Here is a 17,357-nt window from a genome sequence, read left to right as displayed (position 1 = left end):
TGAAAATTGGCTGCAAAAGAATACACAATATGAATTGAGAGCAATTCCAAAATTACTCGGCAACAAAAAATATAAAGCAATATACTTTAATTCAACAACTTTGAAAGTCCGACTGATATCCTTCAAAAGGTATGAGGTAACAATGCGTCCATGCAATCAATAGTAATCTACGTGCAGTGCAAGACCAGTCAATTTTGTATGAAATAATTACATAAAAATAACCATTACACTGACAAGCATAACGTTAAGCTCATATCATGCAAAGTTTGACAAAAATTAATAGCACCTACATCAGACACTGGTTTAAAACATTCAAGTCGTATTATAGCACAATTCATAACTGCAACAAATAACGTGATTGAACGCTCCAATGCATATAATGTTATTACAAGATGGTGCTATCAATTCAAAATCCTCGGGTGCGGCCATAGACAAGCCAGAAAATGGTCATATGATGGGAAGGACTAGTGCAGCCGAATTGGAAAACAGACTCAAGATGGGTTACAAGATACACAGCAAAACTCCTTGAATTCATGAATGTTATTGAAGGCACTTTATTATGAGTATGGCTTGGTAATATCGAGCTCCTCATCGATTCGATGCCAAGTTCAGTATTAGTCTTCCAGTTTCATATCAAGACAATCACTCATTACGATGTATGGTCGTATGGATGCTGTGGACAGTTCAAATAAGCACCTTTTATGCGATCGCAAAGAATATAATTGAGCATTTTTAGGCCATACCTATTTCACTTTAGATTGCGTAAATGCTGTATGTTTAACACGGGTTCACCGAATCTCATTCCCATTAATGTGCATTAGGGCTCTACAAAAATGACTTTTTTTCTCAAATCGTACAAGCCAATTGATAAAATTGTTAGGTTACCTAATTTAAGCTTACACACAAAATTTGGTTCAATTCCAGCCAGTAACCGCTTTGCTACAGAAGAAAGTTCCAAATTTTTTATTATTTATTTTTATATAATAAATAGAAACTTTCTTCTCCTGTAGCAAAGCGGTTACTGGCTGGAATTGAATCAAATTTTGTGTGTAGGCTTAAATTAGGTAACCTAACAATTTTATCAAGTAGCCAGTATGATTTAAGAAAAGAGTCATTTTTGAAGAGCCCTAATGTGCATGGCTCTGTAGCCTAGGCCTACTACATATTTTTGGATGACGTCATACAACCAATCGCGTTTACAGCCTCCACGTTGAAAAACAAGTATTGAAACTGTAACAGTGCTCAAATCGTCGCGCCCAAACCCAATTACAAAGCTCAGTTGTCGTTTAACACTTCCTCACTCTTTTCTCTAAGAAGAGTAAACGCTTTATCGATAATAGTCCATGTCTTTTCGCATTCCTGTACGGCCGATGATATTTTACGGAGTGACCCCGAAACGCCAGAAAGGTCAACCTTTTTATGCCACTGCAACGTATCTACGACAGACTGAAAACGACGGAGCATGTCCGCACTACCAAATAGAAACTTTTGAACGCTTTCGTGGTACTTTTTTTCTATTTTTAAATTATTACCGAGGAATGGTTTCGACAAGGCGTTCTGCAAATGCTGCGATTCCACGACACAGCTCTCAAAACCTTGCAACAACAGTTCGACCGAGTTTAATTTGCCGTTTAGCTCTTCGGAACGCAAGATATCGGCTGCCTTATTCATAAAGATTAGTTCTCTGTGTGCGCGTTTCACTTCCAATAATTTCTCCCGCATTTCTTCTGAGGATTTCATTAATCTTAATTCCACGGCCAGAGGATCTAAATCCACACAATTCTGTACCTCCTTTTCGGACAGAAAGTGTTCAGAGTCCGAAAGAACGTATAATATCCCATCGTATGGATGACTGTCTTCTTGCGAAGAGGAGTTGTACGTCATGTTAAGATCTATAAATAAAAATTGTATTTAAAGACTCTTGAAGGTAATACAGAACTTCATTATAGAATTGTATAATACATCGACTGTCGTATAGTATAGGCCTATCAGCATCACAAAATAATCATGGCATCAATGGCATAAGACATTCGAAAGTTCGAGACGAGCTTATAGGCTCAACGTATACACAAACTCATTCTGTTGGTACAACCTACTTTTGTAGATCTCGATAAAACTCAACTCCAGCCTCCAGGTATACATATGAAAGAATAACCGGCCTTTCCCGAATACACGAAACTTCAGCTGAAGATTACCCCTAACCCTGACAAGTGTCAGCCAGAAATATTTGGGTTCATTTTAGTATGAACGTATTATTATTATTCAAAAATAACATTACCGTACGAATAATTGTATAACACTGAGAGGGAATGGATAGAACAGTTGACTAGCCTCTTATATCCCAGCCAGGGTAGGTATAGAATTGGTGGCAACATCATGCACAATGTTCCGTTCCATGACATCATTATTCAGTGCAAGAAATCCTTCGGTAATGCCGTCATGCCCAATTTGTAAGTAAAACCAGCCTCAGTCTGGTATTCTACATTTAGCATTCTTAAATCATGCATAACTAAAGCTTACTTTACAGCAGTTTTTTCGGGTTATTGGTAAGACGAATGGATCGCACCATTAATACATGCAAAGATATCCATACAATAATCATTATTGCATTATTGATTGGGCGAGTCTATAATACAAGCAATTACTACTAAGTAAATACAGTGCATCCTCAAGATTACCGGACCACGACTGACCTATCGATCTCGCTTCCTATGACATGCCGCCCTATTTCTTGTCGCTTCCTTTTCTATACTATATCTTCTTTACTTTCATTCAGTGTGCATGCCTCCTCTTTACATCGCCTAGGCCAACTTGGGTGTCTGATTCCATAGATAACTCCTAGTCGCTTCGACATCTTCCTGTCTTTTCATTGTATCGCATTTTTTGTGGTGTATTGAACTGATAAAATTGCTAATAAACCAATGATGATGATGATGTTAATATATATTCTTTCTTATGTAATGGAATGAAAACGGCAAATATACCAGTATATTCGGCGGTATGGTCGTTTCATAATAATTTAGTATGATGCACTGATCGACTGATGCAACAGTGACAGAGGAAAACTCGAGACATAGAGTTTGACAGATCCCGCCGGCCATCCGACAGTCGACGAGCATGTCCACATTCAAGTCGAAATACAAGCAATTACTACTAAATAAATACAGTCCATCCTCAAGATTACCGGACCACGACTGACCTATCCATGACATGCCGCCCTATTTCTTGTCGCTTTCTTTTTCTATACTATCTTCTTTACTTTCATTCAGTGTGCATGCCTCCTCTTTACATCGCTTAGGCCAAGCCAAGGTGGGTGTCAGATTCCATAGACAACCTAGTCGCTTCGACATCTTCCTTTCTTTCATTGTATCGCATTTTTTGTGGTGTATTGAACTGATAAAATTGCTAATAAACCAATGATGATGGATTCACGCGTCCATAACGTCAACAAAACATAATATAAGTATCTGGTCTAGTCGATACACGGAGCAACGCAGGTTAATTCGAAGTCATATCTCGATCAATTTTCACAGATGACACTGTACTTCTTTCAACTTATCCTCCTATATATCAACACAGTAACTTCTTTTAATGCCGCTCGCAAAATTAAAGAACAATCGACCACTATTTAGCAACAAAGTAAATCCTCAATAGTCAATTCGGGATTTGCAAAGCAAACCAAAAATAGAAACTGATTGTGCAGCACTGGTGTCGTATGTATCATCGAAGTTATCAGGATTGCCATCATCATCATTGGTTTATTAGCAATTTTATCAGTTCAATACACCACAAATTTGCGATACAATGAAAAGACAGGAAGATGTCGAAGCGACAAGGAGTAGTCTATGGAATCTGACACCCACCTTGCAGACGCACCATGCAGACGCAAGTGAGAGAGAGAGAGAGATCACTTTCATTTTCGTATGCACCATCGAAGTGTTATGACGATGACGATGAGAAGAAAACGTTTGTAGGTTTTCGAGTCAGTATCATCATATATTCTCCTATATGCTTCCCGGAATGCTGAGAGACGAGTCAGCCCTCAAGATTACCGGACCTCGACCTGACATCAGCTCAGTGATCAACCCTCGTTTATCGACTTGCGTCATTCATTTTCATCACTAGTTGCTTTAAGTTTCTCCTTATTTACCAAAGTATATATCGTCATAAACTGATACTGATACTGAAGCCGAGGATACCAGTTTTACGTTTCGTCTGGTCTCGATCCTATTGCTGCGAGTTAATGTGATCCAGTCTCCCAGGACCCCGGCTCACACACCAACCCCTCACCATCGATCACGAAGCCAAACGCTCGTCTACCATTGCACTATCTCGTTGGAACAAAACCAGTACTTTAACATTTTTGTGTCATTATCCCAAAGAAGAGCATATAGACTTCGGATAGGGTCACCATATTCCGAGATCCTAAAAAGAGACCATAAATTCTGAAACCTTCAGCACCAGGCAGTAAAACTGGTATTGTTTCAAATTTTCCGACCGAAAGTAGGCTACTGTGTCGAAAAAAAGGTCATTACTTTGACTAGACTCCCGAATTACTAGCTTTTTACTATAGTGTATGGCGTGTTTACTAAAAAGGTCATGACTTTGTTACGACGCCCGATTTACCCCGCTTCTTCTGAAACTCTGACGTTTGATGCGCCGGAGTCGCATTTTCCATGGCAGTTTAATCCTTTTCAAAGAAAAAGAGGACAAATTCCCAAAAAACAGGACATGTACGCGTCCTCCAAGGACACTTTCAATTTATTGAAAAAAGAGGACAAAATCCTCTTAAAAAAGGACGTATGGTACCCCTACTTCAAGCGGAGTTGGTGCAGGAGCGAAATACACCGCCATCTATGCATGAAAAGCTGGCTCGATTCTCGTCAGCACCGAATAGTCGGAGGATTATCTGGACTACGATCGTCTCTTGTGTTGTGTCAATTGTTTACAGGACTGTGGCATCGGATACTAGGCCGAGGTGGATCCTATATTTTGGGACATCGTTGAAACGTCCTCCTGTCTATTCATTCAGTTAAGTTTATTAGGAATTTTCATCAATTCAAAACACCACAAGACTGTGATACAATGAAAAGATAGGAAGGTGTTTAATTTCTATAATTTGGGCGTTCTCGGATGATATTTTAGTTTTATTGAAAAAAGAGGACAAATCCTCTGAAAAAGGACATCGGGGCCTATCTCAGCCTATAATATTGTGTCTTGTGTAGATGAAAATATATAATTTTATACAGGTGTTAGGATCAGAACCCGAAGCAGGACTTCTGTCAACCCACCAAAAAGAAGTTTGGTCTTGGGGTGATCAACCAAACATCTCGAGGGATGGGGGATCAAAATGTCACTTAACAGATAATATGCTTATTTTTTTGGTACATCAACTGGGGTGTTATATTAAAATGAAGACATTTAGCGACATTAAATCGCGCGAGGCGCAAAAAAATATCAATTTGAATAAATCTCCACTGTATAATTTATGTTTACGATCTACGTAATAATTTTGAGCCCGCTTTGAGCTTACGGCCCTGATTTGATTACTAATAAATTAACCTCGTTTAATAATAACTAGACCACCGACTTTGCGTTGTCAGGGGGGGGGGGGGGCGTTATAGTTCTTTTGCTTATGTAGGCCTACCGTTGGAGTTGACTTTTATGAAAATCCGCCAACCAAGTTTGTGCGAACGGAGGGAGGTTGTGTATAATTGAATTTCATGTCTGAGACGTCGTCATGCAGTGATACGGTGGCACAGCCCAAATTTTGATATAGTTTCAATCTGTTCAATTATATTTACTTGAAATCTTATTATGTTGACCTGACAGGTCACATACCGTTTATTTATCCACATTGCTAGGTGGATGACTAAAAAAATATAATAAAAGGTCAACTTTACGCTCAGAGCTCAAATCGCCGTTTTTCACTCCGAAATACCCGCCGGCCGCCGGAGCGTCACTTCTGTGCTGATTTACGGCATTTCACTCGCATTTTGCTCTAAATGTGACCTAAATTTTCAAAAAATAGGACAAAATCTCAAAAAAGAAGACAAAAGGGCGTCCTCCGGGGACACTTTCAAAAAACTCAAAAAAGAGGACAAATCCTCTTAAAAGAGGACGTATGGTAACCCTACGTAAGCGCCAAAGCGGCTGCTACGCCACTGGATAGGAGGTGTCAACGTTGTCTGGCAGTGTGGTAATATAGTATTCAGCCACCCACCTTCAATTCAATTGAATTGATCATATTGCTAACATGCAATTTCATCATTTCAATACACCACAAGACTGCGATGCAATGAAAGATAGGAAGGTGTCGAAACGACTTGTTGGAGTAGGGTTCGAAATCAGACACCCACCTGGCCTAGACTCGTTTTTAACGGACCATTTCGCAGCTGCAAGCCCCCCTCCCCCATTTTAGAGCCGATGACACTCGTGAGGGACAATCGCCAGCACCTATAGTGTGTGTCTTGAGCGGATGAAAAGATATAATTTGAAGACACGAACTAGATTTTGAGCAATTATATTATATATATGAATCTACACTTGCAACAGATAATTTTGCGGGCCTGTAGTAAATTACATGCGAACCACAAGTTTGCCGATAACTGAGATGGTAGATCATAAAATTCTCATCTCGAAATTGGCGCGTTACGGATTTCGGGACCCACAACTTGAGCTCATGAAAAGTTACCTCACTGGACGCCAACAAACGGTTGCAATCTCAAACACCTTGTCCTCTCCCCACCCGGTAAGCTGTGGTTCAATCCAAGGATCAGTACTTGGACCGATCCTCTTCACCTTATCGATCAACGACATTTTTGAATCCTCCTCATTGAACACCACAGTGTTCGGTGCTCGCTGATGATACTCACCTCCTCTCTTCCGCATCTTCGTCGGCAGAGCTGGATGCCCTTACTAGTGACCAATTGCCCAAAGTGCATGAGTGGACACCCCAAAATAACCTTTGCATCAAGGCCTCGAAATCCGAGCTGCTGACAGTATATTCAAAAGATGACCTAACCGCGTTAACATCGCTAGTCAGCTCGTTTCAAACACAGATGATGCCAAATATCTCGGGATTTTATTGGACTCTGACATGTCCTGGAAGAGTCATATTCAGTCCCTAGACACTAAATTATCACCGAGGTGGGGCTACTGGCGTAGCAACATGTGCTGCCGCCCCTGGCTCTCGCTTCTCACACAACTCGCAATTGAAACACCAATGGTCAGATAAAGTTTCAGACACGAGCCTAAATATGGTGTCGAATGAAGTAGCTTTGCATTATATAACCAATGTAAAACATCGAACGCTGTTGCACTACGATCAAACGTGGTTCCACTGCTTCGCACCAGCCTCTTATCCCTTTTAAAAGCTCAAGTTGAACAACTTCATTTGATCTTATCTTAATTTGTGTACGTCCTAGAGGCCTCATATTGGTTTGTACGAAAAGCTATAGCAATCTTCTGATTTATATGATCCCTAATTCGAAGATATAAGGCAGTGGTTCCCAACCGGGGGGTCCCCATTGGGGGGAGGGGAATTTTGAAATTTTTAGGAGGGAATCTGGCTTAATTTTTTAGGGGAAATCTGGCTTTGGGATTGTATCGGAAGATACACTGGGTTCGCAAAGTTTTTAGATTTCTATGGTATAGAACTGTTAAGTAGAAATTAGTTCTTTACAATCGTATATGTTTCTTTGGCGGATTTCAAGCTAGGCGTATGTTTAAATGCCTTCCGTATATATTACACCCCCTGATAAAGTGAGGCTCACGAGACGATTTCGTTGGGTCCGCGACAGCCTCTCGACCGAATTGCTACTAAGCAGGAAAACGTCAAGCTGAATGCACAAGGCCACTAGTGAAATTGTATAACTGTCTAAGCCAACATATGAGCTAACGTGAAAAACATATCGTACCAAATTCATCGATTTAACTCAAGTCCATACCAAGCGGACTTGGTGAATTATTTTTAGTCAGCGGCTACGCGACCCGTAAAAAAACCGGTCAAATTTGACTGTAGGCTACTTTATCAAAGTTTAGCGCGGTCCGTACTCGCCATAGTTCGGACATATCTGAATATTTTTGGCCATAAATTGCTCAGTTAACAAATGATTGCGCATTAAAAACACATTTTTTAGTCATAGGACACTTTTCATAAGGGGTGGGGGGATTCTAGCACAAATATCGGCCAAGGGAGGCACGAGACGACGAAAAAGGTTGATAACCACTGGTATAAGGCATGACAATTTTCGGAGCTGACAATTTTCGGAGCGAACTCCAAAAAGTCCACCTCGTCGTCATAAGTGCTTAAAAGCGCTGGTGAATAAATTGTGACTTTCGCATTGCCACAGCACGTGGGAATTCAAAAGTCCAGACATATCATTTAAGTGATGTATGCCGGTAGACCTAGTTTCAGCTTCAAGTTTAAATCAATCCAAAGTTTGAAACATGCATCGTATAGCTTCTTCAGCAACACTGAGGCCAGCATCTTCTGATTTTTCGGCAGGCATTCTCCTTTTTCTGAGAACTCTCCGAACAATCGACCTTGACGACTTTTTGGGAGTGGTTCCATTGCCATGTTAACATATTATTTCGTGTGTTCGGAATTAGCGGGACACTAGCTTTCGATTGCAACCTGTTTGATTAAATTTTAGCTCACGGGACGCCAGCTATAGGACTACCAATTACGCTTATTTTAGCCGGCTGTGTACACTGTGCCGAGCGAGATAGTGTAATGTTGATGCGTCCGGCTTCTTGATCGGTAGGTCGTGCGTTCGATACCCAGCCGGGTCAGACTAGAGACTCGAAAACTGGTATCCGCGGTTACCCCGCTAGGCGCTCAGCAATCACGGAGGAGAAAAATGGGTTTGCAGACTATAAAGTCCGTATCGCATCTCCGTCGTCAAAGCATCTCGATGGTGCTGGCGAAAAAGAATGTCATCGCTCTCTCTCACACACACTGTGCATCCTCATTTTGCCGCCCCCTTGGAGCCTGCCGCCCCTGGCGCAGAGCCAGAACCGCCAAGTGGCTGCTACGCCACTGGGTGGGGCCTGTTCTACAGCCTTTAGACCAGGGGCGGGCAACTTCTCGAGTCGACGGGCCGGATATTTAAGTACTTGGCGGGCCGTATTCCTGAATCGATATAATATTCGCCCATTTATCCACATTCCACATATACAAGGAATAAATCGCATTTAATGAATACATTTTAACGACAGTAATGTCACTTCAAAGCCATTTCTCGCCGATAATGACGAAGACAATGTGGATTTGAGAATAGCATTTTCGTCATACAGGCGCCGCCATGTCTGCTTCTATCTGATCAATCAACACACGGTGCAATCCTCAATTAAGATTTCAAGGAGTTCGATAACCCCGGTACCCCTAATTTACCAACATATAAATTCATTAGGGTTGAGTAGGTGACGAGATAGCATCGTTGTTCATAATGTTCAACTGTGTGGCCTGAGAAATCTCGATAATGAATTCATGCGGTCCGCGACCTCTACGAAATTTGAAAAGTGGCCCGCGACCCGTTTTGAGTTGGCGACCCCTGGTATAAGCCAGACATGGGGTAATCGCGATTAGTAATCGTAATCGATTACGACGATTACAGCATTTTCAAGTAATCGTAATCGCAATCGATTACATTCGGAAAAATCCCGAAGTAATCGTAATCGTAATCGACTACTTCCCATATTTAATCGATTTCTTTGTGTGGGAACGATTACTTTTTATTTGTACAAGGACTGTGACATGAACTGAACACTCGTGAACAAGGAAGAGATATTATACCAGTTATTGAGAGCACAAACGTCTGATTTTCAAAAGTCACTGCTCATTATTACGTCAGAGGTAGCCTATTAGCTTTGCTCGTCTTTGCGTAGGAAGTATCCACACATAGTAAATAGTAGGGATGGTGTGAACGCGAGGTTCACGTTCGCGTTCTGTGTGTGAACCTCGGAAATTTAGAGGTTCGCGTTCACAACAGAACCTTGGTAGGTTCTGCACTGTGTACCTTTTTGGTAAATTGTAATTCGGACTTCACTATAAGATCTTTGGTTAAAATATATTGCATTTCAACTGCGAGTCACTCTATGCATGGCGCTGGCAGCATAAAAAATCAACACTAAACGAGCATGCACCTTGACAACATTAAAAGTTTTACTTGCTTTTCTGTTGCAAAAAATTTCTCGAAATATCCAGCTCTCCGTTTGTGAATATTTAGTGACTCTTTGCTGTGAGCTTGACCCGCAATCACACAACATCACGAGCGATATACGTAGTCAGCGAATGATGCTTATTCAACTAATCAATGACATTGATATCGTTTTCTGATGTAAACAATCGAGCGGGCGTACGGGGTCAATCTTGACTTCATATCCTTACTCAGCACCGTAACTGCCGCACCCCAAACCACCCAATTGGGGGGGGCCCGAGCTCGAAGGGGGCCCAAAATTATTTCGTGCATTAGCATAAATTATAGAGTATTTTTTAAAATTTATGCAACTTTTTCAAAAAATTTTCGCGCTGCGCGCGATTTCAAGCTGCCACATATCTTGATTTTGGAGTATTCTTGCCCCCCCCCAAAAAAAATAAGCAAGATTTATGGAAATCGGCATATCGGCGTTGGTCATTATCGCGCCACGATGTACCAAGGCATATAAAGTTTTAGGCCATGTAACATGCGACTCCAAGAAATGTGCTAGAACGATCGGCAGTGAGAAAACCTTGGCCGAAAAGGACGGCCCTTATGCTGACCGAAAGCTTCGTTATACATACAAAATACATGTAGGTTTAATTGTCCAAAGGCGCCTAAATGACTGGCGCCGAATGTTCCTGTCTTGGCAATCTGAACCTCACAAGACAAATACCATCCCGCAGGGGAAAATTATATACCGGTGAAGAAATACCAATTTGAAATCGTGTGTGTCTTTTAGTTTAGTAGCATACGTTTGGGCGATTCTATATTTTTTGATATAGCAGAAAGGAGGTCACGAAATACCATTATGTTACGGAGTCATACCAACGGGCCCTACAGTTTCCAAGACACCTCACTCAGCTCTGCCGGTAAATCTGATTACGTGAGCAGAGAGGACAAGAAATTGATAGCAATATATATGCAATTCCCGATCTTATTGACCGATTTTATTATGAATTATCGAAAAATTTCGCGCTTGGCGCTGGCTCACTAAACAGTACGACTAATTTCGTGGCAAAGCGAACGTCATTGGGGGTCGGTTTATCACCCTATGGGAGCCCAACACCCAAGATTTTTTAGGGGCCTGACGAAGTGCTGTTTCGTTCCTGTCAATGGGTATACGCCCGAAGATGTTTAATTATTAAATATTTAATTATTAATCTGATTAGGTGAGCAGAGAGAGGGTAAAAATTGATAGCAATACGTATGCAATTCCCGATCATATTTACCGATTCAATCACGAATTACATAATTTTTCCGCGCTTCGCGCGTTTAGTCGAGAAAAGCGTACCCAGTGAACGGAGCCCCATGTAAGATGATAAGTTGTGGTTAACGGTGTACAGGATACAGCCTGAGGGGGGTCTGGGGGGCGAAGCCCCCCAGAAGTTCGGTTTATCATCATATGGGGGGCCCAATACAAAAGTTTTGGGGGGGCCTGGCGAAGTGCTGTTACGGCCCTGTCCTTACTGTATCATTAAAACCAAATCCGTGCTGGCTGCTGCTATATAACTTGTTGTTTATGGTATCGGTAGCGAGAATAGAAACCCGTTTTACACTCTGCTCAATATCAATGTAGCAATACTCAGACTCCGAACACATTGTCCGGTCTGTCAAAGACCGTTAAGGCGTAAGCTTATATTCCCTGGTAAGTCCTCGTCGAAATTGTTGGCAAAGCGACGGAATGTATTGATTTTATGAGATTATTATATGCCTTCATAACCGCGGTTATCACATTTAGCGACGTTTAAAACGACAATATGTACTTCAGCAATGTGACATTATGTGACCCGAGTCTTCGCTAGGTATGTATATTAATATAGGCCATCACTTCATTGAAAGATAGAGTTGGAATTAGCAATATGACGTCACGAGGTTCACGTTCGTGTTCACACAGAACCTTTCAAAAAGGTTCGCGTTCACACGAACCCGAACCTTTCAGAGGTTCACACCATCCCTAGTAAATAGATATTCGATGTACATTTGTGTGATTGTAAGAAAACCCACCGTGCTGAGATCGGTTTATCAATACATTTCAGACACCACTACCTCGCATCATGATAATTAATCATAATCACCTCTCTGCCTAAGTTAAAATAGCAACTTTTGTATTGATGTTTGGTTATGCTTAGTAGGGATGGTGTGAACCTCTGAAAGTTTCAGGTTCGTGTGAACGCGAACCTTTTTGAAAGGTTCTGTGTGAACACGAACGTGAACCTCGTGACGTCACGTGACGTCATATTGCTAATTCCAACCCTATCTTCCAATGAAGTGATAGCCTATATTAAAGTACACGATAGGCTACCTAGCGAAGACTCGGTCCACATAATGCCACAATGCTGAAGTACATAACGGCGTTTTAAACGTCGCTAAATGTATCAACAGCGGTAATCAAAGGATATAATAATTGCGTAAAATCAATACATTCCGTCGCTTTGCCAACAATTTCGACGAGGACTTACCAAGGAATATAAGCTTACCCCTTAACGGTCTTAGCCAGACCGGACAATGTGTTCGGAGTCTGAGTATTGCTACATTGATATGGAGCAGAGTGTACAACGGGTTTCAATACTCGCTACCGATACCACGAACAATAACAAGTTATGCAGCAGTAGCAAGCACCTTAATCGCACGGATTTGGTTTTAATGATACAGTAAAGAAATGAAGTCAAGATTGACCCCGTACGCCCGTACGATTTTTTACATCAGAAGACGATATCAATGTCATTGATTGGTTGAATAAGCATCATTCGCTGACTACGTATATCGCTCGTGATGTTGTGTGATTGCGGGTCAAGCTCACAGCAGATAGTCACTAAATATTCACAAACGGAAAGCTGGTTATTCCGAGAAAATTTTTGCAACAAAGCAACTAAAACATTAAGGTTGTCGAGGTGCATGATGCATGCTCGTTAAGCGTTGATTTTCTTTTGCTGCCAGCACCATGCATGGAGTGGCTCGCCGTTGAAATGCAATAAATTTGAGCCAAAGATCTTTTAATGGAGTGAAAATTACAATTTACCAAAAGGTTCACAGTGCAGAACCTACCAAGGTTATGTTGTGAACACGAACCTCTAAATTTCCGAGGTTCACACACAGAACGCGAACGTGAACCTCACGTTCACACCATCCCTAATGCTTAGTTAAACTATGGAATGTAATAGTTCTAATTCTATAGTTAAATGCAGTTTCACCGTTGCTGCTTGGCGAGCAGTAGGCCTATATGGTACGAACGTACAGCAGACAAAGGTTTAAAATTCTGTACTCGCCAAATAAAACATTACGATTTCCACAACGAAGCATTAAAATCAACAGCTGCTGCTGATATAATCATCATAACTGGGCCGTTGTTTGCCGTTTCTCGTAATGGCAGCTTGCATTACATTATCTGCATTAAGTTGAAGGCAGAATTTTATGTTCCCTTTCTGTTATTCTCATAATATTCTACCCAAAACGGGTCGCTCTTTCACAATTCCTAACTGAACATTTGAACCTGCCGCCATAGTCATCGGCTTATATACCATGTTAGCGTGGGTTGTAGCTAGAATCTGGATTAAAACAACAAAAGCGTCCCCCAACCAAACTTTGGTCTTGGGCCCTCATAGGGTAGTCAATTTTGAAGTTGAAGATGTAATTTCGTCAATAATATTGGTAATTGCATTATATTGCATTTCTAATCCTATCTCAGCGCCTGATGGTCAGATTTACCTGAACAGCGGGAGGAGGGGGCGGCGTAATTCATAATATAACATTTGGTGTCTTGCAATAATTACTTTATTGTATGTTGTTAATTCGTGACCTCCTGTCTGTTGTATAGCCAAACGATATTGATTGTAGTGGCCCAAAGAGCAGACTAAATGAAAAACTTGCGTGAGACGCACACACAAATTGTCATGTCTAATGCTCTGTGGGTGCCCGGGTGGCATTTGCATCGTGGGCTCAGATTGGAAAAAATGGACTATTAGTCACGCCCAGCCAGCGCGGCTATGGACACATACCCTAAGTTTTGGCAAATGTCATTCTTTAATAGCACACTTCGTGGAGTCTCATGTTGGCCGAAACTGCATATGTCTTTTGATGTGTCGAGGAGCGGTATTGACTGGCACCTAAATGCCTATTACTATGAATTATGCATGCTTTATTTCTACAAGGGGAGACGTATGCATTTCAAAATCAAGCTATCTAGAGACAATTAAATCGCAAAGCTCAAAGAGATATTCCAAGTTAATGAAATCTCGCGAAAATGCTCTATAATTTATGTTGGTTTACAAAATACTTTTGAGTCACCTCCAACCACGCTCCCCAACCTAGTGGGGAATTGGGGGTGCGGCAGTTATGGACCTGGCAATACAAATCATTGGGTACGATAAACCGTCCTCTATAAAATGGGCAATGGGTGCATTATGACGTAACAAGGAAGCGTCCCATCTTTTTTCAAGACAGTTGGTATATCATTGGGCCTTTCCAGCGCAATCCATGTAGTGTCTTCCAACATAACTACTACGATGCAAAATAAATGTAATCGTGAGTAATCGTGATTACTTTTCCATTGTAATCGTAATCGTAATCGACTACTTCCCGATTTTGCTGTAATCGTAATCGTAATCGTAATCGCGTGATTCTGAAGTAATCGTAATCGCAATCGATTACATTCATGAAGTAATCACCCCATGTCTGGACTATAAGCAGTGTTTTCGTCTTACAAAAGCCTAGAAGTGTGCCGTGCTACAAGTCGGCGGTTACAGAATGAAAAACAAGAAATATCCGTCTGGTGTAATTGACCATTGTAGTCGACAAACACTATGATTACCACAAACGACATTAGGGTTGAGTACATCGCAAATGCCGATAATGCAAGTATTCTCGCTTCGACGAACTTACGCGTAAGCTCCACTCTAGCACGCTGCGCATATACGTATAATAACATGCATGTCACTAAAATGTGACGTTGTAAGCAAGTAGTGGTAAATCTCGGCAGACTAGGGCCGCGGGCCACATCATCATGTAAAACGTAAAACTGTCCGCGGGCCGGACACAATCCCTTCGCGGGCCGGATCCGGCCCGCGGGCCATATGTTGCCCGCCCCCGCTTTAGACGCTTCATGTCGGCCTGGTTTCTCCTGATACTCTGCCAGCAAAACTGCACTCTTGCCACTGCAAAACTACAACATAAAGGCACTCCGTATTATAGCTAGGGCCCCACAGGAGCCTGGTTGTCAATCAAACAAATCGCTGCTGAAGAAATTCGGTGTCATAAACATAGAAGATATGCGGAAACGAGAAATCGCCAAGTTCATGTATCAGTTCCACAACGGTCGTTGCCCCGAATATTTCAATGACTTTTTTTTCCTCGGAATCAAAAGCGCACAAGTAGCCTACAACACACGCGCGTCGCGCGTCCAAGTCGTCCAATTATCATATGATCGACAGAAAAGATCATCATTTCATCAAATATGCCTGACCTAATGTGTGGAGCAGTATCCCACTGGCCATCCGACAGTCGACGAGCTATCGATACTACGATAATACGATACTATCTTCTTTACTTTTCATTCAGTGTGCATGCCTCCTCTTTACATCGCCTAGGCCAGGGGCGGGCAACTTCTCCAGTCGGCGGGCCAGATATAGGAAAATTAAATACTTGGCGGGCCGGATTGCTGAATCGATACATTATTCACCCATTTATCCACATATACAAGAAATAAATCGCCTTTAATGAATGTATTTTAACGACAGCAATGTCACTTCGAAACTATTTCTCGCCGATAATGACGAGGATATAATGTGACTTTGAGAACAGCATTGTCATACAGGCGCCGCCATGTCAGCCTCTCTCTGATCATAGTGTCCTATATGGTGTGGAAACAAGCAAATCTCACGGCTCGGTGAAATTGGTCTACGTCACACTTTCCATTCGGCCAAAGGCAATTTGACGGTAGTTTTTGACCGACTTGCCGGGCATTAAATTTGATAAAACGGGTATCAATCGAAAGTTACCGCGGTTCTGGACCCCCCCCCAAAAAAAAAAAAAATAATAATAATAATAATAATAATCAGCCTCGAATGCTGCATTGTTACGGAGTTTGGTATTGTAACGCAGTCAAGCCGTCTGAGCTGCTCGGGACCAAGCGCGCACGAGAGTAGGAGTGTGAATGCTCATTGCTCAATCGGTTGCGCAGCAATGGCCAATACGTTTGCGGTTTACTCTGCTCCTCACCTGCTCCCAGACGGCATGGTTGCGTCATAATACAAAACTCCGAAACAATGCAACGTTCGAAGCTTTTTTGGGGGGGTTCCGGGACCACGGGCAGAATAGAATTTATATTTTCGCAATCAGTACTGCGGTAGCTTTCGATTGATACCCGTTTTATCAAATTTAATGCTCGGCAAGCCGGTCAAAAATTACCGTCAAATTGCCTTTGACCAAGGGAAAGTGTGACGTAGAACAATTTCAAGGAGCTGTGAGATTTGCTTGTGTACACACCATATAGGACACTATGCTCTGATCAATCAACACACGGTGCAATCCCTAATTATTATTTCAAGGCATTCGATAAGCCCGGCACCCCAAATTTACCAAGATATCAATTCATTAGGGATGAATAGGTGATGAGATGGCGCCGTTGTTTATCTGTGTGGCCTATTTTATCTCGATATTAAATTCATGCGGACCGCGGCATCTATGAAATTTGAAAAGTGGCCCGCAACCCGTTTTGAGTTGGCGACTCCTGGCATAAGCGGTGTCTTACAAACGACTACAAGTGCATGTGCCGTGCTACATGTCGGCGGTTACAGAATCAAAAATTAGAAATATCGGTCTCGTGTACATGACCATTGTAGTCTACAAACACCATGATTACCACAAACGATATTAGGGTTGAGTACATCGTAAGTGCCAAATAATGCAAGTCTTCTCGCTTCGACGAACTTACGCACAAGCTCCACTCGCACGCTGCGCACTGCGCATGCACGCTGCGCACTCCGCATATATATATAAAATAACGTACAGTCACTAAAATTTGACGTAGTAAGCAAGGAGCGGGGTATCTCGGCCGACTGTAGCCGCGGGCCACATTGTCATATAAGACGAAAAACTGTCCGCGGGCCGGACAAAATCCCTTCGCGGGCCGGATCCGGCCCGCGGGCCGTATGTTGC

General features: G+C 42.0%; 1 protein-coding gene and 1 long non-coding RNA gene across 2 annotated transcripts in view; one reads left to right on the top strand and one right to left on the bottom strand.

The window, feature by feature from the left end:
- Nucleotides 1-10: 10 nt before the first annotated feature.
- Nucleotides 11-2,547, bottom strand: LOC145435901 (uncharacterized). Its single transcript, XM_080313166.1, has one exon. The coding sequence runs from the start codon at nt 1,882-1,884 to the stop codon at nt 1,276-1,278; it is 609 nt and encodes a 202-aa protein (XP_080169292.1). The 5' UTR covers nt 1,885-2,547; the 3' UTR covers nt 11-1,275.
- A 7,397-nt stretch (nt 2,548-9,944) lies between these two features.
- The window catches only part of LOC145436003 (uncharacterized), a 227,078-nt gene continuing 219,665 nt past the window's right edge, over nt 9,945-17,357 (top strand). The window contains exon 1 of the long non-coding RNA XR_013914135.1: nt 9,945-10,016. This is a non-coding gene — a long non-coding RNA (uncharacterized LOC145436003). The remainder of the gene's footprint in view (nt 10,017-17,357) is intronic.

The sequence above is a fragment of the Botryllus schlosseri genome, chromosome 1 (genome assembly GCF_051294905.1).
Source record: "Botryllus schlosseri isolate E-star chromosome 1, Bs_hap1, whole genome shotgun sequence".
Taxonomy (NCBI): domain Eukaryota; kingdom Metazoa; phylum Chordata; class Ascidiacea; order Stolidobranchia; family Styelidae; genus Botryllus; species Botryllus schlosseri.
This window is presented reverse-complemented; position numbering and strand designations above follow the sequence as displayed.